The sequence below is a fragment of the Cnephaeus nilssonii genome, assembly GCF_951640355.1.
Source record: "Cnephaeus nilssonii genome assembly, chromosome: 7".
Taxonomy (NCBI): Eukaryota; Metazoa; Chordata; class Mammalia; order Chiroptera; family Vespertilionidae; genus Cnephaeus; species Cnephaeus nilssonii.
Genome location: NC_137078.1, coordinates 87,503,837 through 87,526,959, shown reverse-complemented (window position 1 = coordinate 87,526,959; position 23,123 = coordinate 87,503,837). Strand labels below are relative to the sequence as shown.

The window sequence follows — 23,123 nt, the reverse complement described above, 5'->3', positions numbered from 1 at the left end:
AAAATTAACAAACTTAGAGTTGCTGAAATAGCATCCCACCCCCTTCTCTCTGCACAGGAGAGAGAAAGGGGTGGATGCTACTATTTCTCACAAGTTTAAGTGATTTTTCAAAAACAGTCTTGTGGGGTTGCATCAGCTGGTTCACTCTAAAGGTAGAAATGCTACTTGTTTCAGGTTCCATTGTGATTAAGAAAAGCAGTTCTCTGGGTTGTGAATGGCAGACTCCAGTTATCTCGGAGGCCTTTCGGAGCCGCTTCAGCCGCTGTTCAAGTGTTACTGACAGTGGGGACACAGCCATTGGCACATCATGCTCAGACATGACGGAGGGTAAGTTTGGATTAATAATTTGATTACCAATATGTGTTGTCGTTTTCAGATTATGTTCCAGGTGTATTGTCATTTCCAGAATATTCATAAGTCAGTCCACTAAGTCTGCCTGATTCTTATTCCATGCTTCCCACAGCTGGTTCCTTCCTCTCAATTTCTACTGTTTGTCCTATCACAAACAACTTCTAATCTTTCCTCAAATCATTTCCTCTACTGCCAGATTAATCTTTCTAAAAGCCTGATTTCATAATTTTCCTTTTCTGCAATCCTCACTTGTTTACATTATTTACAGGATAAAATTCAGAGGCCTCAGTTCTCTTGTGATCTGGCCCTGTCCCACATGTGTTTTTGTTGTTTGTTTGGATTTTGTTTTGGTTTTGCTGCAGAAAGCTTTATTGTTTCCATTTGGTCAGTTCATGGGAGAGGGCTTTCAAGGTGGTTAAAAGAATGGCTAGTAGTTTTCAGGGAGAGGCTCAGGTAAAAGCCAGACTTCTCTAAATAAAAACAACATATCCCATATACTAAATTTTGAAAGCCTATGAAAATTGTGCAAGGTAGTGAGCCCTTTCAAAATAAGTGCTTCTGTTTTAAAAACATACTTCAGGTCTAACTTTTTAGTATTTTGTAAGAATCAGGCAGTTTCCTTAATATAAATAAACAAACCCAGTAGACAAGTGACAAATGCTGACAAAGACTTCACTTCTGTCATCCATAGGTGGACCACACTCACCAAGAAATTAGAAAAACTATATTCTCCTGGGTCAGATAGTACCTTTTGGCTTCATTTTGGCATTACTACTTCGGGTGTTATAGGCTCAAAACTGAATTTGGTGAGTCTAGAGAGAGCGAGTGGTGCTGTGGATGGAGAATGGAAAGAGGTGTTAACTAACTTCACCATATTAGCAGCCCTTCATAGCAGTCACTCTCTTCTGTTCCAAAATTATATTTTGGGAGCAGGAACTGTTGGTGAGAATGGATACTATTGTGCTGTTATGGAGGATTTTTAAAAATATAGTTATTTTTTTATTTCAGAGAAGAAGGGAGAGAGAGATAGAAACATCAATGATAAGAGAGAATCATTGATCGGCTGCCTCCTGCACGCCTCCTACTGGGAATCAAGCCTGTAATCCAGGCATGTACCCTAACCAGGAATCGAACCATGACTTACTAGTTCATAGATCAGCGCTCAACCACCGAGCCACACCGGCCGGGCATTATGGAGGATTTTAAGTAGAGAGCTTCCTAGTCTTGGAAGTCCTTTTTAAAAAATAATTTAAACAATATTATTCACTATTGAAATGTTTCACAACCTACATATTATTTTTTTTAAATGTGTTTTTATTGATTTTTTTTTTAGAGAAGAAAGGAGAGGGAGAGAGAGATAGAAACATCGATGAGAAACATTGATTGGCTGCCTTCTGCACTTCCCCTACTGGGGATTGAGCCCACAACCTGGGCATGTGCCCTGACTGGGAATCGAACCAGTGATCTCCTGGTTCATGGGCCGAAGCTCAACCCTGAGCCACACCGGCCAGGCTGGTCTTGGAAGTCTTCATCATCACCAGTCTACCTGTTGACTAGTCCTATATTTAAGTTGTGGGACATAAAAAACATTCTTTGACTGAAATGTCCCTCTCTCTTGGTCCTGAGAGACTAACACATATTGTTAGAAATTACTTGTTTTTTGTTTTGTTTGCTTGTTTTTGGTATGGCCTTTTATATATCCCTAAGATCATCTGAGTATAGGAAATTAGATATTCTACATACATTATAAGGGGTAATTTGGCTTGCCTGTGTTTTTAAAGAGCTGCTTACAAACTCAATGAGAAGATGGTCGCTCATATGTACTCATATAATTCTAGGAAAGGTTATAGTATCTGTCCTTGGTAGCTGAGTGTGTTCTGTGTTGGGTGATGGAAAGAAAAAAAGAAACAGATTGGTAGTCCACTCTTTTCATGGTAGATGTGTTTGGTTTAGAAAAGAGTACTGGACATAATTGAAAAGGGAAGACATTTATATTCCTTGTCCCCTTACTCAATTTTCTGCCTGAGTTAGGTAACAGGTATGTTTTCTTACTTGTTTTCTTGTAGCCCACTACCCTGGCATGTTAGGTACTGTGTGACCTTGTAGTCGTCTTCAGAGTAGCACTTAAAAGTTGGAAATATGAACCTTCTGCGGCAGGGCTAATAAGAGTTGTCCTCCAAGACTAGGAAGGAGCTAAAAGAAACATAAGTCCAGTCTGAGGGAAAAAATCACAGTTGGATACAAACAAAGGGGTAAGTGAAAGGCAAAATATAAAATAGAGCATTTCAGTGTGTACCCACTTGAGAATGCTCACTGTGCTAGAGTGAAACCTGAGAGTTACTAAGAATAACTTCACATATCCAGGCAGTCGCTTCTGGTGTGTGGGAGAGAGAACAGAATCTTGATTCAGATGCTGTATTCCCTGCCTTGGATATAGAGCGGCACTATCCAGTTTGCCTTATTCTTCAGATGGTTTAGACTCATTCCTCACCTTCACTGGGGAGCTTTTGGAGGTCACAGAGGATCTTGCAGATCTTGGAAAGGATATTTTTATTAGATTGGATTATAGCTTAGAGGTACCCAGCTCCCAGAAGAGTAGGACCTAATCCATTTCCCTTAAGTAAGTGATTTTTTGTTTATTTTTCTTATTTTTTAAAAATATGCTTTTATTTATTTCAGAGAGGAAGGGAGCGGGAGAGAGAGAGAAACATCAATGATGAGAGAGAATCGTTGATTGGCTGCCTCCTGCATGCCCCTTACCGGGGATTGAGCCCACAACCCAGTCATATGCCCAGAATTGAACCCGGGACCCTTCAATCCGCAGGCCAATGCTCTATCCACTGAGCCAAACCAGCTAGGGCTGATTTTTTTTTTTAAGTTCAGTTTTCAGCTTTATTGACTGGCAAGATTTTCTATTAAAATGCAAGGGATAGAGTGTAAATTGAAAGTGAAGCCAGTGTTGCCTTTTGTTGGTTTACCTTGTGAATAGCATTTGAGAACCTAGAACACACATCTCCCAATTAAGCTGTCGTGTCTTTTTGCCTGATACTTGTGATGATAATGCCTCTCTCCTTGGTCTCAGGATAGGCAGAGAACATCAGACATAACAGCTCAACTCAACCAAGCTTGCGCTTTGATTTTGACTTATGGAAGACTATTCTCTCCACAGATTTTTGCAGCTCAAGTAGCAGTCCGTCTTTCCAGCCCATCAAAAGCCACGTGACCATTCCAACAGCTCATGTGATGCCTTCTACTTTGGGGACCTCTCCTGCCAAGCCAAATTCTACACCTGCCAGACCCTCTTCCTCCAAAATCCCTTTGTCAGGATTGGCTGAAAGTGTGGGGATGACAAGAAATGGAGACCTCGGTGGAATGAAACATTCTCCAGGCTTATCTAGAGATTTCATGTATCATTGTGGTACTGCTGGAGAAAATGGAATTGAACGGTCTTGGTTTCCAGCAGTGGGCCATGAAAGAGAAGAGGAGATGAGGAAGTTTGATATTCCCAGTATGGAGTCCACCCTTAATCAGTCGGCAGTGATGGAGACACTTTATTCAGATCCTCGCTACAGAGTCCACTTCCACAACCTAAGAACCGACCCAAACAAGGAGTTATACAAAGGGTTGCCTGAGACCAAGAAGACACCAGACAGTGGTGTGGTATGTGAGCGGAATGGACTACATCCTAGCAGCAGTGGGTTGCTCCCTTTGGGACTCCAGCCTGCTCCTGGACTCTCCAAGCCTCTATCCTCTCAGGTGTGGCAGCCAAATTCTGACCCTTGGCATCCCCGAGAGCGGTCTTGTGAGCTCAGCACTTGTCGGCAGCATCTGGAGTTGATTCGTTTACAGATGGAACAAATGCAGGTAGGTGGAGGTGCTTCTTTCCTTGAATTTTGGGGTTCGGTACAGATCTTTGAACTTGTGTAGGTTGTGTCTTCTAAGTTTTGACTCTAAAGAAAACATTTGTAAGAAAGGGGAAATGTTTATAGATAGGAAACAAAGGCTTGTGGATGCCATTGAATCTGTTGGTGGTCTAATTAAACACCAGATAGGTTCTCCAAAGTAGAGGGTTACAAGAGAAGACCCAAAAAAGTCACTAGGTTAGGTACTTTTACATACAGAATCTTACTTAATCCTTATAGCATCTTAATGAGGTATATGTAGAAATTTACCATGTTCTTAGACTAATTAATTTGCCCAGGGTCACAAAGCTGGTTAAGTGACAGAACTAGGGTTTAAAAATTGTCTTGAATCCCTATGCTTTTTCCACTATACCAGTTTTGTGTTTTTTAAAAAGTCCATGGGCCACTTAAGAGTGGGAAGGAAATAAGATGAACATACTCTTTTTTCATAGTTGTTGAGGATATCTTAGCTCTTGGTTTGCTTCTGTTGCCAGATAATGAAAGATAACTGACCTTTTCTTAGAAACTAGAGCCTTTCTGAGCTGTGTCCAGTTGGCTGAAATCTCCCTGGCAGGTTCTTTCCAGTCATGCATCAGAGCTAAAATTATTTCGTAAACACTGGGCCTTCTTGGTCTGAGCCAAAATGAGCCTTGACTACAGACCCAGGATACTGCTCAGGTGTTTTCAGGTGCCTGTGAGTCAAGATCAAGCCCCTTTGGACCTGCTTGTCTTTCAGCTTCAGAATGGAGCCTCCTGCCACCATCCTGCTGCATTTGCTTCTTCACTGCCCATGTTAGAACCAGCACAGTTGGTCAGCATCTTGAACAGTAATGAACACCTACTAAAGGAAAAGGAACTCCTCATTGACAAGTAAGAGAGCAAAGGGTACCTACCATAGACCAGCTTCTGTTCTCTCAGCCCCCACTGAGGACACTTAATGAATTTTCCTCAAGGGTAGTACATTCCCCTCTGTTTATGTTCACTCCTTGCCTCATGGTAGAGCTAGGTTGATAAGCAGCCTAGTCCTCTAGCTGACTAATGTGATAGACTAATTGTGTATCTGCAGGGGCTCTGGGAGTGCCTGAAGTAGGCAGCGGGTTCTTTGCAGCTGATCTTTCTTCATTTCCCCTCAGTCAGCTTTCTCATTTGTTCCTTCTCCAGCAAAACAGTACTGCCCAGAATCCAAGGTCCTTGCTTATATAGTATCATTTGTACCCATCTAAGGAAAGTGGGGGCTTATGTTTGCAAGTTGGTTAGAATCCTGGACCCTATTCTTCTGGCTTTTGCAGACAGAGAAAACACATCTCTCAGCTGGAGCAGAAAGTGCGAGAGAGTGAACTACAAGTCCACAGTGCCCTTTTGGGCCGCCCTGCCCCCTTTGGGGATGTCTGCTTGCTGAGGCTGCAGGTAAGCATTGGCAATTGGGTTGGCATTCTGCTTGTATCTTAGCTATGCTTGGCACTGTTAGGTATCCAGGAGATAAAAAAGAAACCAAGTGATAGAAGGTGTCTCTTCCCTCAAAGAGTAATAAACATCCTAATTATAAAGCATCTCTTGTCCTGCCCATGTGGGGGCAGAAAAGGCTTGGGGGTAGAATCAGGTGGAAGTCCAGATGCTTTGGTGTCAGGACATACTTGGGAGAAAAGGAAGGCAGCGCAAGGTACATTGTAAGGTCCTAGAGTTGGATGATGTTCTGAGAAATCTTAATCTACCAGCCCTGGCCAATGGAAGGAGAGGCAGATGTATCAGTGTATTTAGAGCCATTTTAATTTTTATCTTCCATGTGTAGGAGCATCTTAAGTTTTGAAGCCATATTCTCGCTGAGGTCATTGGCTCTAGAAGAAGCCAGCTTTGTTGGCCAAGCTTCTCTGCAATTTGGGCTTTTGAGTGATGGATATAGACAGATTATAGTACTGGTTTTGCCACCTAGTGGGGACTGTTCCATCTTATAGAATCAAATCTATATATATATAAGCCTAAGTGACCGTTACTGCCAAACAACTGGGACAACCGGTTGACCAGTTGCTATGAGAGGGAAGGAGGAGGTGGGGAGGCAGGGAACTGCGCAGTGGTGGGGTGCTGACGTGGCGTCGGTGTCCAGCATCCATTCCTCCCACACCTGGCCTGGTGACCATGGCCTCCTCTCCTGACCCTGCTGGGACCTTTGGGCCCCGGGCTGGGATGGGGAACTGAGGGTCGGTGGCGGTGGACACAGCCCCTTTCCCAGGGGGGCCAAGGGCCGTCTTCCTCCTTGGGGGCCGGTGGCCAACCTCCCATGGCCCCTTACTTCCATCCCTTCTCCCAGCTGGCAGGCCCTGATCAGTCTGGCCCCAATCGGCCCTGATGGCTGGCCAGGTTTAGGGACCCCACCCGTGCACGAATTCATGCACCGGGCCTCTAGTTGTTCGATAAAATCTAGTTCAGTTCTCTAATTTACTGATGAAAAAATTGAGGCCCAAGAAGGAGGAAGATCCTTTACAGAAAGAGTGCCGGACAATCAGGCCTTTGAGCCCTTGAGTTGCGGTCTTCTGATGCCTTGTCCTGTGTTCCTTCTGTTATATTATAACTCCTCAAGTATTGCCTTACGGCAGTGGTTCTGAAATGTGAATGTGCATCAGAATCAACTGGAGTGCTTTTTTAAAAAGATTTTTTAAATTGATCTTCAGAAAGAGAGAGGGAGAAACATTGTGTGAGAGTGATATATAGATCGGCTGCCTCCTGAATACCCCCTCCCAGGGATTGAGCCCACCACTCGGGTGTGGGTCCTGACCAATAATCTAACTGGCAACCTTTTGGTGCACAGGACAACACCCAACCAACTGAGCCACTCCAGCCAGGAACCTGGAGGGCTTTTTTTTTTTTTAATATATTTTATTGATTTTTTTATAGAGAGGAAGAGAGAGGGATAGAGAGTTAGAAACATCGATGAGAGAAAAACATCGATCAGCTGCCTTGCCCGCAACCAAGGTACATGCCCCTGACCGGAATCGAACCTGGGACCCTTGAGTCCGAAGGCCGACGCTCTATCCACTGAGCCAAACCGGTTTCGGCTGGAGGGCTTTTTAAAACACAGATTAAGACCCAACCCCAGAGTTTCTGATTCAGTGGGTCTTGGAATGGGGCTCAAGAATTTGCTTTTCTAACAAATTCCCAGGTGATACTGATGCTGTTAGTCCTAGGATCACATTTTGAGAAGCACTGCTTGAAATTTTCAGAGAAAGATAATATTTGATCATGAAGTCTGCTGGGATAAGTAAATTACATGGCACTTTAAGAGTAAGGAATAGATATATTGATAATCTTTCTGCAGGAATTGCAACGAGAGAACACTTTCTTACGTGCGCAGTTTGCGCAGAAGACAGAAGCCTTGAACAAAGAAAAGATCGAGCTTGAAAGGAAACTTTCTGCTTCAGAAGTTGAAGTTCAACTCATCAGAGAGTCTCTCAGAGTGGCGTTGCAGAAGCATTCAGAGGAGGGGAAGAAACAGGAAGATAGGGTGAGCTAAGGAGCTAATAGCTCTCTGATTCACAAAGGAGTTGACAGTCAGCCTTCTCCTGCCAAACTCTAAGCTGTTTCTTGGAACCAGGGGGAGCCAATTGGGTCAGACCCTGCATTGACTTCTCATGCAGAACTGGTCTGCTAGAAATGGAACTCCTTTCTGTTTCATCTCCACAAAACTACCACAGTATAAGCCCTCACTGCCCCAGGTTCTGATGGGCCACCAGGTGACCTGGGTGGAAAACCGGCCTGAGCAGTCATACCAGATGCTACTATTGCATGATGTTTAAATACCTATGGTAAATTTGCACCATTCAGCCTGATTTCTCTTCACTCTACCTAAAAAGGAGAAGAATTCCATGTGTGCAGCCAGCTTGGGAGTTTTTACATTTTTGCCATTGCTCTTAGAATTGTCTTTGGGTGAGCTTGGTTGTCATAGAAGGAGCTGATTGTAAATCTTTTTTTTTTTTTTTTTAAGACAGAGAGAGTGGAAGGGAAGGGGGGAGAGAGAAACATTGATGTAGAGAAACACATTGATTGGTTGCCTCCTACACAGGCCGGAGAACCAACCCAGGTACTTGCCCTTGACCAGGAATCGAACCCACGATCTCTGGTGCATGGCCTGCTCTCTAACCACTGAGAACACAGCCAGGGCTGATTTAAAATCTTTTGGTTCTATTCACAGCTTTCTCTAATGCAGATGTTCTAGCAGTGGGGGCAGTTTAGTAATGTTTAGTTCTGGACCATCTACATCAAAATCAACTAGAGCAGTGCTTAAACTTTAAACTTTAATGTGCTTAAGAGTCACTTAGGGTAAGTTTAGATTTGACTCACGTATAGGGCTAGTTTTAAGGTAAAGTTTAGGTTAAAGTTAAGTATAGTTTAGGTTTAGGGTTAGCTTGGGCTAGGTTTAGGGTTATGGCTGAGGTTAGGTATAAGGTTAAGTTCTGTTAGGGATAGGGTAAGATTTAGGGTAAAGGTTTGGTGTAGGGTTGAAGCTTGGTACAGAAATAGGGTTAGTGTTAAGGTTGGATTTCAGTTTGAGTTTAGGTATAAGGTTAGTGTTAGGATTAAGTTTAGGATTGAGATTAGGTATATTGGTAGGGTTAGTGTTATAATTAGATTAAGGATAAAGTTAAGATACAGGTTTAGGGCTAGGATTTATATTAGGGTTATAGAGAGGGTTAAGTATAATGTTATGGGATTAAAGTTAGGTATGAAAGTTAGTATAGGGTTAGGATTGAGGTTAGATATAGCATTAGGTTTTGAGTTAGAATTAGGGTTGAGTTTGGTACAGGGTTAGGGTTAGATATAGTATTAGGGTTGAGGTTGGTTTAGGGACAAGGTTAGGGTTGAGGATAGTACAGAGTTATGTTTCTGGTTAAAGTTAGTGATAGTTGAGTTAGGTCTAGAATTAGTGTTAGGATTAGTGTTGGTAGGTATAGGTTTGGATTGGGATTTTGGTTAGGGTTAGAGTTACAAAGAGGATTTATATTATAGTGTTGGGATTAGGTTAGGATTAAGTTTAAGATTAGGTACATTGTTAGCATTAGTGTTATGGTTAGGGTGAAGTTTAGGTATGGAGTTACTGTTAGGATTAGGTTTAGGATCACAGGTTAATGTAGAGTTTGGGTTTGTATTGAGGTTAAACATCAGGTTAACTTTTGTGTTAGTTTTAGGGTTAGTGTTAAGGTTAGCTATAGTGGGTAGGGTTGGGTTTAGAGTTAGGGATAGGGTTGAGTTTTGGTGTAAGGTTAGTTTTAGAGTTAGGGATGAGTTTAGGTATAAGGTTAGGGTTTCACTTAGTGGAAGAAGTTAGATAGTTTTTGGATTAGGGTTTAGTATTAGGGTTATTAGGAGGGTTAGGTATGATTTAGTGTTAGGGTTAGGTTTAAGTTGGGCTTAGGTATATGGTTAGGGTTAAGAGTAAGGTTAAACTTAGTTTCGGTTAGGGGTAGGAAAAATAAAAAAGAATTACTTGCCGAAACCAGTTTGGCTCAGTGGATAGAGCGTCGGCCTGCGGACTCAAGGGTCCCAGGTTCGATTTCGGTCAAGGGCATGTACCTTGGTTGCGGGCACATCCCCAGTAGGGGGTGTGCAAGAGGCAACTGATCGATGTTTCTCTCTCATCGATGTTTCTAACTCTCTATCCCTCTCTCTTCCTCTCTGTAAAAAATCAATAAAATATATTAAAAAAAAGAATTACTTGACCCTAGCCAGTCTTATCTCTCTCTAGAAAAGAATCTTCAGCCTGTTCCATGGAACAGCTGGGAGCAGGAATGCTTTTAGCCGTTAGGTTCTTGACACTGAGAACAAGATTAGGTTTAGAGTCCCACAGTTCTCTACATTGATTTTTACTGGTACTTATTTTCAACCTCACAGTCTGCCTGCTGTGATTGATATTCCTGAGTCTGGAATCTCTCATTTAATTTCTCCAGAGATTAAATCTCCATTCTCCTGTTGGGAAAACCTAGGGTGAGGATGGTATCCAGCTAACTTGTATATAGACTTGCAGTAAATCCCCCTATTTTTCAGATCTATGGCTGATTACCTGCCTCAGGAGTACCTGGTGCCTTCAGTACAGAGGTCATTGGGAGTTGTGAAGAGCACATTGTTTTCTAAATTTTAATTCCCGCTGCAGATTATAACTCCTCTGCTCCAAGTTATTTATCCCTCCAGCCACTTTCATCTTCTGAAAATATATTCAAATATTTCATATACTTTGTCTCCTCCTCTGTTGACTTTCTTGTTTGTTAGTTTGTTTTTATTGATTTATTTAGAGAGGAAGGGAGAGGGAGAAACATCTACCTGAGAAACATTCATCGCTGCCTCCTGCATGCCCCCTACTAGTGATTTGTGCCCTGACCAGGAATCAAACCGGAATGCATGGGACAGCGGCTAGGGCCAGACAAATTATTTATTATGCAGAAGTACTTGGGCAGTTTTTGAAAACAGCCCAGGGAGCTCTTCTTCCTTGTCTTTAATTGGAAAGTTCAGGTGTGTTAACTCTGCACTTTATGCCCTAATCTCAAATGGCAAAATTTGAACCACTTCCTGCCTTCATTGTAGTAGAAAAATATTTACAGCTCTAAGGACAGAGACAATGGTCAGTTAAAAAAAAGTTTATGTTAAAAAAAAAGTTTATGTTCAGGTTCCTGGAGGAGTCTATGAAGACAGATTCTAGATATTTCTTTCCCTAGGTCAAGGGTCGTGATAAACATATCAATAATTTGAAAAAGAAATGTCAGAAGGAATCGGAGCAGAACCGGGAGAAGCAGCAGCGTATTGAAACCTTGGAGCGCTACCTGGCTGACCTGCCCACCCTGGAAGACCATCAGAAGCAGAGCCAGCAGGTAGCAGCAATGTCTGGGCACACCTGGGCAAGCAGGGAGTGGCCAAGCCAGGTGGACTTCCTCCGCCTCTGCTGTATGCAATTACCCCGTGGTTTCCTGAAAGGAAAATCCCCAGTCATGTCAGGACACAGCTGGACTAGCAGTTTTAAAAGACCCAGACGGTCTTTTTTAGTTTGTTGACCTAAGCATGAAATCCTGTCTCTCAGCTTAAGGATTCTGAGTTGAAGATCACAGAGCTGCAGGAGAGAGTGACTGAGTTGGAGAATTTGCTGGAGGAGACCCAGGCAGCCTGCAGAAAGAAGGAGGTTCAACTGGAAAGTCTGAGACAGACAGAAGCAGAATTCTCCACTGGACATAGGTAAAGATCCCTATGAGGTTGAGGAAGTGGAGAGCTAGGTTCTGGTCCTGACTACTCCATACTACTTGTGTGACTGCTCTAATCTCTACTTCTCTGAGCTTCGTTTTGTTTGGATTGTGAATAATAGAAAAACGACCTATGTATTTGAGATGGAGTATGGGGAACATAATGGTACAGTGGGAACTTGTCATTTTATCCTTTAGAAGGGTCCAACTCAGTGCCTGCCATAATAATGCTAGATAATAATCCTTGAGTATTTGTGTTGAATGAATGAAAGCACTTTATAAACTGGGAAATAAGTTGTCTGTATATTTGCAAAAGTAGATCCTGGTGCTGAGAACGGGGGGTTATCCACATTTTGAACCTTGTAAGCTAAAGACTACCAGCAGAATCTGTTTCTCCTCCGCACTAGGGATTGCTCTTGATTGCCACAACAGGTCCCGAGAACAAAACAAAATACCATAATGTACTCTCAGGGTGTCTTGGGAGCCTCCTTCATGTTAATAGCAGTTTCTGAAAATGTAATGGCTGTGTTTCAACAGCTTCTTGGATCAAATCCAGTTTCTAATGGGATGGATTGGATTTTTCATCCCAATATACCACAGTGACCCTGTTGTTTATCTTAGCAGATGGGCCATGATGAAAGTGACTGTGGGGATCCATTGGGGGAGATCATTGTTTGGAGTCATAAGTTGATTAGGGGACAAAGTTGATTCTGCCCCAAACTACGTATACCAAGAAAAAAGGAGATTTTTTGTGTTTTCCAAAGTTCTACAGTATACATGTATGACTTTTATCATCTAAATACATGTGATGAATGTTAATTTTAGATATCAAAACAACGAATAAAAGCCTTGGGCAGGTGGCCATTGTATAGATAGTGGCTTCTAAGAAAGAGAACTCATATAGACTAAGTAGTTTCAGTGTGGCACACCTTCCATTACAACAGACCTAATGTATCCTCAGCTGTGGCTCAGAAGGGCCTAAGTGTTTTGTCCCAAACATACAAGCAGATCAGGAGTCAGAGCCACATCTCTCTGACTTCAGACTTCTTGAAGAGGCCACTGTCTTTCAGCCTGCAAGATGAGCAGTGTGTGGAGGCCAGTGGAGAAGGTCCAGCCCAACAGGAAGAAGGTCCAAAAGTGGAAATGGAGTCCTGGCAGAAGGAATGTGATTCTCTCCGAAAGGTGACTGAGGGTATCCAGGCTGTAACAGGTGGTAGGCTAAGAGGAAAGAGAAATGTGTGTATTGGGAAGGAACCATGAATTTCCGGCCCTGGGCCATCTGTGTTACCCAGAGCTTTTCCCTCTTTCCCGAGAAGTCACTCCTGCATAATAAGTTTGCATTTTAAGCTATTCATCCTTATGACAGGTAAGAAAGTGATGGGAGGACATGCCTCTGAACATTCAGACTGGATGCTCCAAAATGTTGCACTTCATTCATTGCTCCAGCCCTCCAGTCTCTGGCACTGGACAGAGGTCTAACCACTGATGTGGCCTTAATTCAGCAGAGAAGGAGCAATCCTGGGCCTGTTGGTGAGACTGATCACAAATCAGCAAAAAAGAAGACCCAGAAATAGTTCAGAGAATACCTGAGGTCTCAAAGAACAGGAAACTGGGCCTATTCAGGTCCTCTCCTTCAACATTCAGTGTGAGAAGGCTATAAGTAACAAACATCACAGCCCTGGATAAGGCAGGTTTTGTTCAACTGAATTTATAGTCATGTCCTTGACCAAAGAACAAGAATGTATGCTGGCTATATATAAAGTTAATTCCACTGGCCTACCGTCATCAGGGTGAGGTTGTCTCTCACCCCCAGTAGTAATAAGTCCACACTCATTTGTGTGTGTGTGTCTGGAGCACAGGAGTGTGAAGTTGGTTAGCCTGTTGGATAAGGAATCTGGGTTATATTTCTGTAGGTAGAGTTAACTTGACTTCACCCTGATCTCACTATTGACTGGCTGGCTGTAGCCAGTAGGGCTAATAGCCAGACTACAGGTCCTAGTGTAGCCTCTTGCCCTCTTGCCTCCTACCTCAACATCAACCTGTGCTTATAGCCTTCCTTGATAACTTTGCCTTTCAGATTGTGGAAAAGCAACAGCAGAAAATGGGTCAGTTACACTCCCAAGTACAGGTGAGCTGGAGTCCTTGGGATATGGTGGGCAGGACTTAATAATGGAATCTCTAGAATTCAGCCAACAAATTGCCATACAATTTGTTCAGTGTTAGGAATACAACAAGAATGAGATCCAGTCAGTGCTCTTAGCCTACAGTCTTGTTGGGAAAGGGTTTCAGCACAATACTGTGAGAGCAATGTTCATATTACCCTAGGGGAGGATAGAAGAGTTGGTTGGGGAGGAGGAGATCAGGGGTTTCTGGAGGTCATGACCCTTGAGGGAGGAGGAAGAATTAGGCAGGCAGAGAAGTAGAGCTGGAAGGGATGGTATTGGAGCTCCAAATAGAAGGAACAGCACAGGTAGGAACATGGAGGCATGAAACAGCAGAGTTTTGCACATGGAGCTGCAAGCAGTGTGATATTGTTGAAGTAAGATGGTGAATGGAGAACTGGGCTATGGGTGGAATTTGTCTCCAATTAAGTTAGCTTTTTAAAAAATAAATATATGTTTTTATTGATTTCAGAGAGAGGAAGGGAAGAGGGAGAGATAGAAACAAACATCAGTGATGAGAGAGAATCATTGAACAGCTGCCTCCTGCACGCCCCCTACTGGTGATGAACCTGCATCCCAGGCATGTGCACTGACCGGAATTGAACTGTAACTCCTGGTTCATGGGTCCGATGCTCAACCACTGAGCCACACTGGCCAAGCTCCTTTTTTTAAATTTTATTTTATTTTATTTTTTTTATTGATTTCAGAGAGGAAGGGAGCAGGAGAGATAGAAACATCAATGATGAGAGAGAATCATTGATTGGCTGCCTCCTGCATGCCCCCTACTGGGGATCGAGCCTGCAACCCTTGGCCAGAATCAAACATGGGATCCTTCAGTTCGCAGGCGGACGCTCTACCCACTGAGCCAAACCAGCTAGGGCAGTGGTCGGCAAACTCATTAGTCAACAGAGCCAAATATCAACAGTACAACGATTGAAATTACTTTTGAGAGCCCAATTTTTTAAACTTAAACTTCTTCTAATGCCACTTCTTCAAAATAGACTCGCCCAGGCTGTGGTATTTTGTGGAAGAACCACACTCAAGGGGCCAAAGAGCCACATGTGGCTCGCGAGCCACAGTTTGCCGACCACGGAGCTAGGGCAATATATTGATTTTAGAGAGAGAGGAAGGGAGAGGGATAGAGAAAAACATGGATCAGCTACCTCCTGCACGCCCCCTACTGAGGATATATTGGTTCATGGGTCGATGCTCAACCACTGAACCACACCAGCCAGGCGGCTTTTATTCTTTAGGTAGGTGTTGGGAATCTTCTAAAGCATTTAATTGGAGTGTGGTGTGGTTAAGTTAGCAATTCAGGCTTTGGTATGAAAAAGATTGCACTTGGGAGAGAGGCAAAGCAGGAGACCAGTGAACTGTTGTGAAAATCCTAGTGAGAGATGATGAAGGAACCTGGCATATGGCAGCATTTCTGTGAATTTTAGGAGGCAAAATTGAGAGGAATCGGCAACTGTCAGAATGTAGGGGATTGAAGAATAAGGAAAAATCAAAGAGAACTCTTGGTTTCTGTCTTGGGCCAGAGTGGGCATGTCCTTAATTGGGTTCTCTAAGAAATCCTAGGTAAAGCAGGTTCACTCAGGTTCTCTTTGGATTCTAAAAGAGGTTTCACACTAAAATGGATAGAATGCACTTACTCTGAGGAGCAACAAAAGCTGCAATCCCGCCTTTGCCATTATGTGGGTCAGGCAATGCCTATTTAGTTCACCTAATTCATATTTCAAGTCCTATTAGAATATAGTCAAACCAAATATGGTTAAGATTTTGATTTTTTAGTAGAGTTTTAATGGCTCTGTTTTCTGGAACCCTATGTTCCACAAAGGTTGCAAAAGCTTAACATATTAAATGATACATTTAGCCATGATGAGACTTCTCAGGCAAATTAGGTGAATTTGATGAAATTATGTGGATTCAGGATAGTTGCATTGGGTATTTCATGGTGATGAGATGTTCTCCTGGGAAGTTAGATGTTTTTTATTAACACAAATGGAAAAATTCAGATCTTTACAATATTGTATTTGTTTGAATCAGTTACAAAATTGGGGGGAAATTGGAATGAATAGAATAAGAAGCAGAAGATAATAAATATAAATACTTCCCTCCCTCTGGCTACCCCTGCACGCACACACCACACACACACATTACTGTCTAGATTTGGTGCCTGTGGGAGTGTTCTCCTACCCCTTCTCATCTGTGTAAAAGCATTTAAAACAATATTGTGAGGGGCTTGGGCTGTGAGCTCCTTAAAGACTGGCATTCTTTTCAGTACCTCAGTGCATGTCATAGTCATCAGCAAATATTGAATTTGACCTAATGGATGTTCCCTGCCGTCAAGAAAGTAATTGTTTGCCCAACAGGCGTGGCTCAGACCTGTGAACCAGGAGGTCACAGTTAGATTCCTAGTCAAGGTACATGCCCAGGTGGCGAGCTCAATCCCCAGTGGGGGGGCGTGCAAGAGGCAGCCAGTCAATGATTTTCTCTCATCATTGACATTTCTATCTCTCTCTCCCTCTCCCTCTCCCTTCCTCTCTTTAAAATCAATTAAAAAATATTTTTAAAAAAGAAAGTAATGTTCTATTGGAGGGAGGAATCATGTGCACAACCAACAAAAGCACTCATGATCTCTGAGGGAAGTATGAGTAGCAAGTGAGGTTATGATTAATTGAATCTGATTTGCAGATTGAGGAAAGCTTGGGTGGCCTTGGAGGAGGTTTCCTGGGTGACAGGCAGAACAGAAAAGTCTGGGTGAAGGGGAAGAGGAGTGAGCAACAGTATTGAAGCTGGAGCCTTTGGGGATGAAGGCCAGCCAGTTATTCCGTGTGGCTGAAGTGGAGGTTGTGTGGAGGGTAAAAAGAGATATGGCTGTAAAAGTAGGTAAGGGCTAGACTGGCCTGGAATGCCCTGCTGAGGAGCTAGCCTCTTACTTTGTACATGGTCACTGGCTATAGGAGGGTTTCAATCAGGGCTGTTCTAAAATAATCTCTTAGCAGCAGTGTGTAGGCAGGGTAGGGCTTTCCTATATAGTCCAGGCCAGAGGTGATATGGTCTGAACCAGACTTGTTACCCCTGGTGTGTTCTCCCATCACTCCTTGCCATGGAATTTAGAGCCTAGAGCAGCAAGTGGCTCAAGAAGAAGGAACAAGCCAAGCCCTGAAAGAGGAGGCCCAGCAGAGGGAGACAGCCTTGCAGCAGCTTCGCACAGCTGTGAAAGAGGTGAGCACATCAGCTAGTCCTGGTACTCTCTCTGTGGACCCTTCCCGCCCCGACTCCCACCTGAGCTCCCATGTTTGAAAGGTGCCTGCTGAGGGGTGTTTTTTTTTTTTTTGGCGGAGGAATAAGAAGGGACATTGCATCATCTTTTATATTAAAGGTCCTAAGCCTGTCTTAGAGTGGCCATAATTACCCAGGAATGCTTTTTGTATGTGGAAAGTCACTCTCCCTTTGTCTTCCTACAGCCACAGATTTGTGGGGTTGGGAAGGGAAGGGTTCAAGAAGACCGAGGGTTTGGTGGTCCTCATGGAGTAAACAGCTATCAACTGGGGGGCAACCAAGATCAGTGACCAAGTACCTAGGAAGGAGTCTGCCATTGCAAGGATTGTCACATGGGTGAAGGGGGAATTGTTCAGTGTTTTTAAAATAGAATAGAGATAGGGAGGGAAGCAGAGTGGGTTAAGCTGTTCCGGGTGAGAGAAGGAAAGAGAGACAGGTAATACGTGAGTAACTGGTCTGTGTAGTGAGCCCAACTCCACTGAGGTGAAAGTCTGAAAAGGAAGGATAAATTACAGCACTGTGTTCTCCAGGTCCCCAGCCTCTCCAGCTCCCCACCCAGTGTCCACTAGCTGTCATGTCTTTATTGCTCCTTTTATTTCTCTGACACCCTCTGATCAGACTGGCTGGTGGCCACTTTTATCAGGGTGGCAGGGAGAGATTGAAACCAGTGTCTCCTCAGATTTCACAGTTCACATTAAGCCTTCTCTAATAGCCTGGCTAACAGTGTTGGCTGAGGGACTGGCTTCAGATAGAGTTCCGAGGGGCGGGAGTATCTTCTCTGGTTCCTGACCAGAAACCTGGAGGCTGATGACTCAGAGCCTTCTAGGGAGTGGTTTCCTCTCCAATTCGGGAGTCCTGTGGGCCTGGCCTGCCTACAGGAGGAAGTAGGCCTGGTATGGAGAAGGGAGGGGGAATGCTAAGTCTGTAAGTAGGGATGAGGAGGAGGGACATCTGACTCACACCCTTCACACACATGTATATCCACACAGGTACAGATACACTGCCTTTCTCGGGGCCTGCGTTAATATTCTTGCCCATCTATCCACTCAGCTTTCAGCACAGAACCAGGACCTGATTGAAAAGAATCTGACGCTCCAGGAACACTTGCGCCAAGCTCAACCAGGGTGCCCATCTTCACCAGACACGGCCCAGCTGGCATTTGAGCTGCACCAGGAGTTGGCCAGTTGTCTTCAAGATCTGCAAGCTGTCTGTAGCATTGTGACCCAGAGGGCCCAGGGCCACGACCCCAATCTCTCCTTGCTCCTGGGCATTCACTGTGAGTCCTCAGACCAGTCTGGGACCCAGGAGAGGGGAATGGCTTTCATTCTCTCATCCTCATCCACCTTTCCCATCTTTATGGTAACGTGGCAACAGGGCTATGGAGGCTTGGTCACTGCCCTCTGAGAGTTTGTGTTTTGTAAAGTAGGTGTTCAGAAAATCTATTTTGGAAATAGGCGTCTTTGGGGGGAGGGGAGGGTCCCTGGGTACGAGACAAGCAAAAAGTGGCCCTTAGGCAGCAAGTTTTCAGCCCACTATCCCCAGCTACTTTTTTTTAAAGTGCTGTGTCTCAAGACCATGGGCCTTACTCCCTCCACCTGAAAGCTTCCCTTGACTAACATTCTCTCAAAATGCTCTCCTCCCCAGCTGCACAGCACCCAGGGACTCCACTAGATTTACAGAAGCCGGATGTAATCAGGAGGAAACTAGAAGAGGTTCAACAGCTGCGCCATGACATCGAGGATTTAAGGACCACCATGTCAGATAGATATGCCCAGGACATGGGAGAAAACTGTGTCACGCAATGAGGAATGCTGGGCGTGGGACAGGTTGTATTCCCCAAAGAAGGATCTGGTGTGCCGAGAGCCCAGTCCAGCAGGTCCTGCCCTGACAATCTCTTGCCTCCTGTTTGCTGCTATTCCCAGAGAGAAGGTGTAGAAGGGAGGTAAGAGCCTGATCTGGGGCCAGGGGCTGACTAGGGAACTGTGCCTGCCCTGTCACACACTGGCTTTGCCTTGTTGGATTGCATTTGTTCTGTCATCTTGATTCATACTGTGAGGGTGAGTTAACTTTTGCAGGTCACCTGATAAGTCTTCACAGACTATTCCCAGCCCCAGGCTGATGTCAAAGACTAACAGGCTGCTCACTTCCCTTCTCCATCCTTTGGGCTGGATCCACATTCATTCCCACTCCATACCTTGGTCCTGCTGTTGCCCAGAGTTCATTAGAGGGGCCTGGAAAGGCTGAGTACAGTAACAATGGCCATTTAAGAATTCTCAGGCCCCAGTACCAGCCTTCCTGGGAGCTGAGCTGGCTTTCTGGGCTTACTTAGGCCCAGTTGCACTGCTGCTTTCTCAGGGCTCTTGTTGTCACAGACACCTCAGGGTGACCTATTCGTTAGCATAGTGCCCACATAATTGGAGGCCAAGGATTATAACCAGGGCTCCGTCACCTGTGCCATTTTATAGGAGACCCCACTCTCCAGCTGCCCTGTGGCCTTGGCTCCCTTCTTGGTTTTTAGGCCACCCACGTAGCCCCCTTCTTGGATTTTGAGTGCAAACTCGTCCCTGTGGTTCTGGGTTTAGGCAGGATTTCCCCCAAAATACCACAGGCAACTGTCAAGCTGCTCATCCCCTCACCCTGGGGCTGGGGCCAATGCCCAGCCCTAATTTGTGCCTCTTTGGTTGGGGGGGGGGGGTTCCTATTAATGCTCTGGGCTCCTTGAGAGTTTGGAGGTCTAGTTTTCAGTGTTTTCTGGGTTTTTTGTTTGTTTCTCTGGGGCCTTGGAACTCTCTGCTTTCGGTTTTCTCTTGCCGCCTCTTTTAAGGAGCATCGATCTCACAGTTGTTTGTATCTGATTACCCAGCTGGCCCCAGGCCCCCTCAAGAGCTGGAGCCCAGCCAAGTGGAGGCCATGTGTAGGTATGGGGAACACTGAACAGTTATAGGAGCCTCAAACAGCAACCATGAGATTCTTGCTGAGCTTTGTGCTGTCAGGGCAATATCCTAGACCTCACTCCTGGGTCTGAATGAGACTCCTTAAGTGTTTTTACAAGTTGTGTTTTATTTATGGAGTGACTTATCCCTTCCATTCAGAGCAGCCCCACCCAGCCATCCCCTTAGCCTCTGGGCTCTGCCTCCGCTCCTGAAAGCAGACCCGCCTGGTTGGTCTCCACCCTGTGTTGGAAGCCCAGCCACCATGCTCACGGGTATTTTTCCTCGTAAAGTTTATAAGCAGTTATTTATATGCATTATTGTTATGTCAACTGGTTTGTATTGCCTATTTTGATTACAAAATAAAAATTTACAGACTCCTCAGTTTTCCATTGCCTTCCATCACCACAGTCCCTTACTCCACCCCTTATTTTGGCTTGTTGAAGTCAAAGCCTGGGAGTTTAGCCAAGTTCCCAGACAGCAAGGAGGGACCGTTGGCAGGTCCAGCCTCGTGTCTGTATCTCTACTTCTCTATTGTTCTACGGGAAAAATTAGATCTCTTCCCACACAACTTGCTGTTGGGCAAAGCTGCCGTGAATCATAGAACAAATTTGCCATTGGAAGGAGTCGGTAATCCTCAGAGAGGAAGTCAACTGCCACCATGAGGAAGTAGCTTCCCCAGCGCGAGAGCTAGGATTGCCTTCCTGGGGGGACTGCTCAGGGGCAACATGCCCAAGCCCAGGCAGACAGCAATCTCTAAAGTTGGGTTGGTTTCTGGAGTCTGCTCCCTCTGAACCCTGAATTTTTCCTGAGAGTAGGAGTGTTTTCAGAGTGCCATCTGCAGCTGGAGTTGGGGTTGAGCTGGGTTACCTCAAGATCAGCTGTTGGTCTTTTTTTTAAATATATATATTTGTATTGATTTCAGAGAGGAATGGAGAGGGGGAGAGAGAATCATGGATCACCTGCCTCCTGCACGCCCCCACTGATGATGGAGCCCACAACCCAGGCGGGTGCTCTTGACTGTAATCAAACCTGGGACCCTTCAGTCTGCAGGCCTACTCTCTATCCACTCAGACAGACGGAGCTGGGGCAGCTGTGGGTCTTCAACAAGGAGTCCTGACACTGACTTTCCGGAACCAGCAGCCTCTTGGCCTCCAGCTGGTTCCTTGAGGGCGTGGCCCTGTCTCCTGCCGCCACCCTTCCTTGTCTAAACCTGTGCGTGGGGAGGAACTTTGGGGCAAAGCAGGGGCTGTCCCTGCCTCGGTGTGCCTCCTATCCTGACGCGTTAGCCATATTTGGGTGTCTCCTGGTGGGCTTTGTGGAAGGGCCTCTTGGAGCCAGTTCCCTAGCTTGGGAACTTGAGGTTTGAACACAGCCTTCAAAGTTGAAAGCCCAGAGCTGGCTGCGCTGTCGTGGCACCGGGGATGGGAGTTGGGTGCGGCAAACCCAGGCGAGGCTGTGGAGGCGGCCTTCGCCAAACCCTCGCCCCTGCCCTCCCGGCCTTTCCAGCCTGGGGCCCTCCCCAGCCCCACACAGCCCTGATGAGAGAGGGCCAAGCGGGCAGTCCAGCGTGGGACTGGGGTCCCCGGAGCACCCAGCCCTGAGGGGGAGGGGAGGGGACTGGCGGTGAGCTGGGCGGGGTAGCGCAGGCCCGGCCCCGGCCCCGCCCCCGCCCGCGCCGCTCATTGGTCCCGAGCGCGGTGACTCCCGGGCTGAGCAGGAAGGAAACCGCTCCCGAGCGGCAGCGTCTCCAGGCCGTGCAGCTGCAGCCACCGCCGCTCCCCCGCCAGTCCGTCCTCCCGCAGCATGAGCGGCCTGCGCGTCTACAGTACGTCGGTCACCGGGTCCCGCGAAGTGAGTGCTTGCCGGGGGCCCACTCTGGGGGAGAGCGTGGGCGCCGGGACCCGCCCCCGGGGCGAGGGCGGGGCGGGGGCCGCGAGGCTCCGGGCACGGCCTCCTGGGTCGGCTCCCACCGTGGGCCTCACGGCCCCAACGTGAGAGCCTTCGTCGCGCATCCTGGGGCCTCAGCAGCACCAGCATGAGCTGCCCGCGCCCACCCTCCGTCACTCGGACGCCCGTTCTCTGCACCCCCTTCCGGAGACCCATGAGTCCTTATCTTGCCCTTCTCTTTCACCGTGTGTGGACCAGGGAAGGGTGGTCCCTTACCAGCCTCTACCCAGGCCTACTCTGCCTCCCCACCGCGAGCTCCTGGCTCTGCCCACCCTGAGCTTGATCCCACTCCCTTCATTCTGACTTCCCTCTCCATGGTTGGTGGTCCCTCTCTCACCCTATACCACCGCAAGCCTGACTCATCCTCAAAAGTCCCAGTGGTCAGGACAGGGGGACAAAAGCTCCTCGCCGCACTCCCTGTCTGCCCAGGTTCCTTTCCTCCACCCCAGTCCTCCAGCTTGCTCATAACCCCTGCCCACCTTCTGCCCCCAGATCAAATCCCAGCAGAGCGAAGTAACCCGCATCCTGGATGGGAAGCGCATCCAGTACCAGCTAGTGGACATCTCCCAGGACAACGCCCTACGGGATGAGATGCGAGCCTTGGCGGGCAACCCCAAGGCCACCCCACCCCAGATTGTTAATGGAGACCAGTACTGTGGGGTATGGGCCTGGGGTAGGGGATGGGGGGAATGTTATAGATGGCAGAGTCAGACCTGAGACAAAGCACCAGCTCTCAGATGACCACCTCTCTCATCCCTCCCCCAGGACTATGAGCTGTTTGTGGAGGCTGTGGAACAAAACACGCTGCAGGAGTTCCTGAAATTGGCCTGAGCCAAGCCCAAGCTGGCCAACTGCATTCCCTCCCCGCATTCCCCCAGCCCCCAGCCATTGTGGGCCATGAAGGACCTTGTGACCAACTCCCTGTTATTCCTAACCTTCTGACCTTGGAGCCCTGTCCCCCAACCCAAGCCTCTCCTCCTCCCTTTAACTGTAGCTCTCCCCCCCCCCCCTCATTCAGAGGCAGCATTCCTGACCCAGTAGTCTCAGAAATTGTCTTAAGCAACAGCCCAAGTGCTGGCTGTCTCAACCTGGCTCTGGGCCTGCCACCCTGCCTGGCACTGGCTAATGGGCATCTTTGTTGGTTCCATTAGCCTGGGCTCTGCCAAAGGCCCCGCAATCCCCAACTGGGAGCACCCTAGAGACAATTAAATGTCCCATTCCATTGGTGCCTTGTCTGTTTGGTGTTGCCTAGACATCCTGAGTTCCTGCTCTGAGCAAGGCCGGTGGGTGTAAGTCGGCTGAGGCTGTGCTGCTGTGGGCAGGGCAGGT

General features: G+C 46.4%; 2 protein-coding genes across 4 annotated transcripts in view; both read left to right on the top strand.

The window, feature by feature from the left end:
- CEP85 (centrosomal protein 85) overlaps positions 1-20,402 on the top strand; it is a 32,107-nt gene extending 11,705 nt beyond the window's left edge. For all 3 annotated transcript variants that reach the window (XM_079776529.1, XM_079776530.1, XM_079776528.1), the window contains 12 exons: positions 175-327; positions 3,521-4,215; positions 4,990-5,123; positions 5,543-5,660; positions 7,564-7,749; positions 10,952-11,104; positions 11,311-11,462; positions 12,538-12,649; positions 13,545-13,595; positions 16,750-16,857; positions 17,965-18,190; positions 18,559-20,402. In XM_079776529.1, the coding sequence (XP_079632655.1) occupies positions 175-327; positions 3,521-4,215; positions 4,990-5,123; positions 5,543-5,660; positions 7,564-7,749; positions 10,952-11,104; positions 11,311-11,462; positions 12,538-12,649; positions 13,545-13,595; positions 16,750-16,857; positions 17,965-18,190; positions 18,559-18,719 (2,249 nt within the window). In that variant the 3' untranslated portion in view covers positions 18,720-20,402. The remainder of the gene's footprint in view (positions 1-174; positions 328-3,520; positions 4,216-4,989; positions 5,124-5,542; positions 5,661-7,563; positions 7,750-10,951; positions 11,105-11,310; positions 11,463-12,537; positions 12,650-13,544; positions 13,596-16,749; positions 16,858-17,964; positions 18,191-18,558) is intronic.
- Positions 20,403-21,539: 1,137 nt separating this feature from the next.
- SH3BGRL3 (SH3 domain binding glutamate rich protein like 3) lies at positions 21,540-23,020 on the top strand. The gene is made up of 3 exons (XM_079776705.1): positions 21,540-21,698; positions 22,287-22,454; positions 22,560-23,020. Exons 1-3 carry the CDS (start codon positions 21,651-21,653, stop codon positions 22,623-22,625), a joined length of 282 nt encoding a protein of 93 aa, XP_079632831.1. The 5' UTR covers positions 21,540-21,650; the 3' UTR covers positions 22,626-23,020.
- The last annotated feature ends 103 nt before the right edge of the window (positions 23,021-23,123 follow it).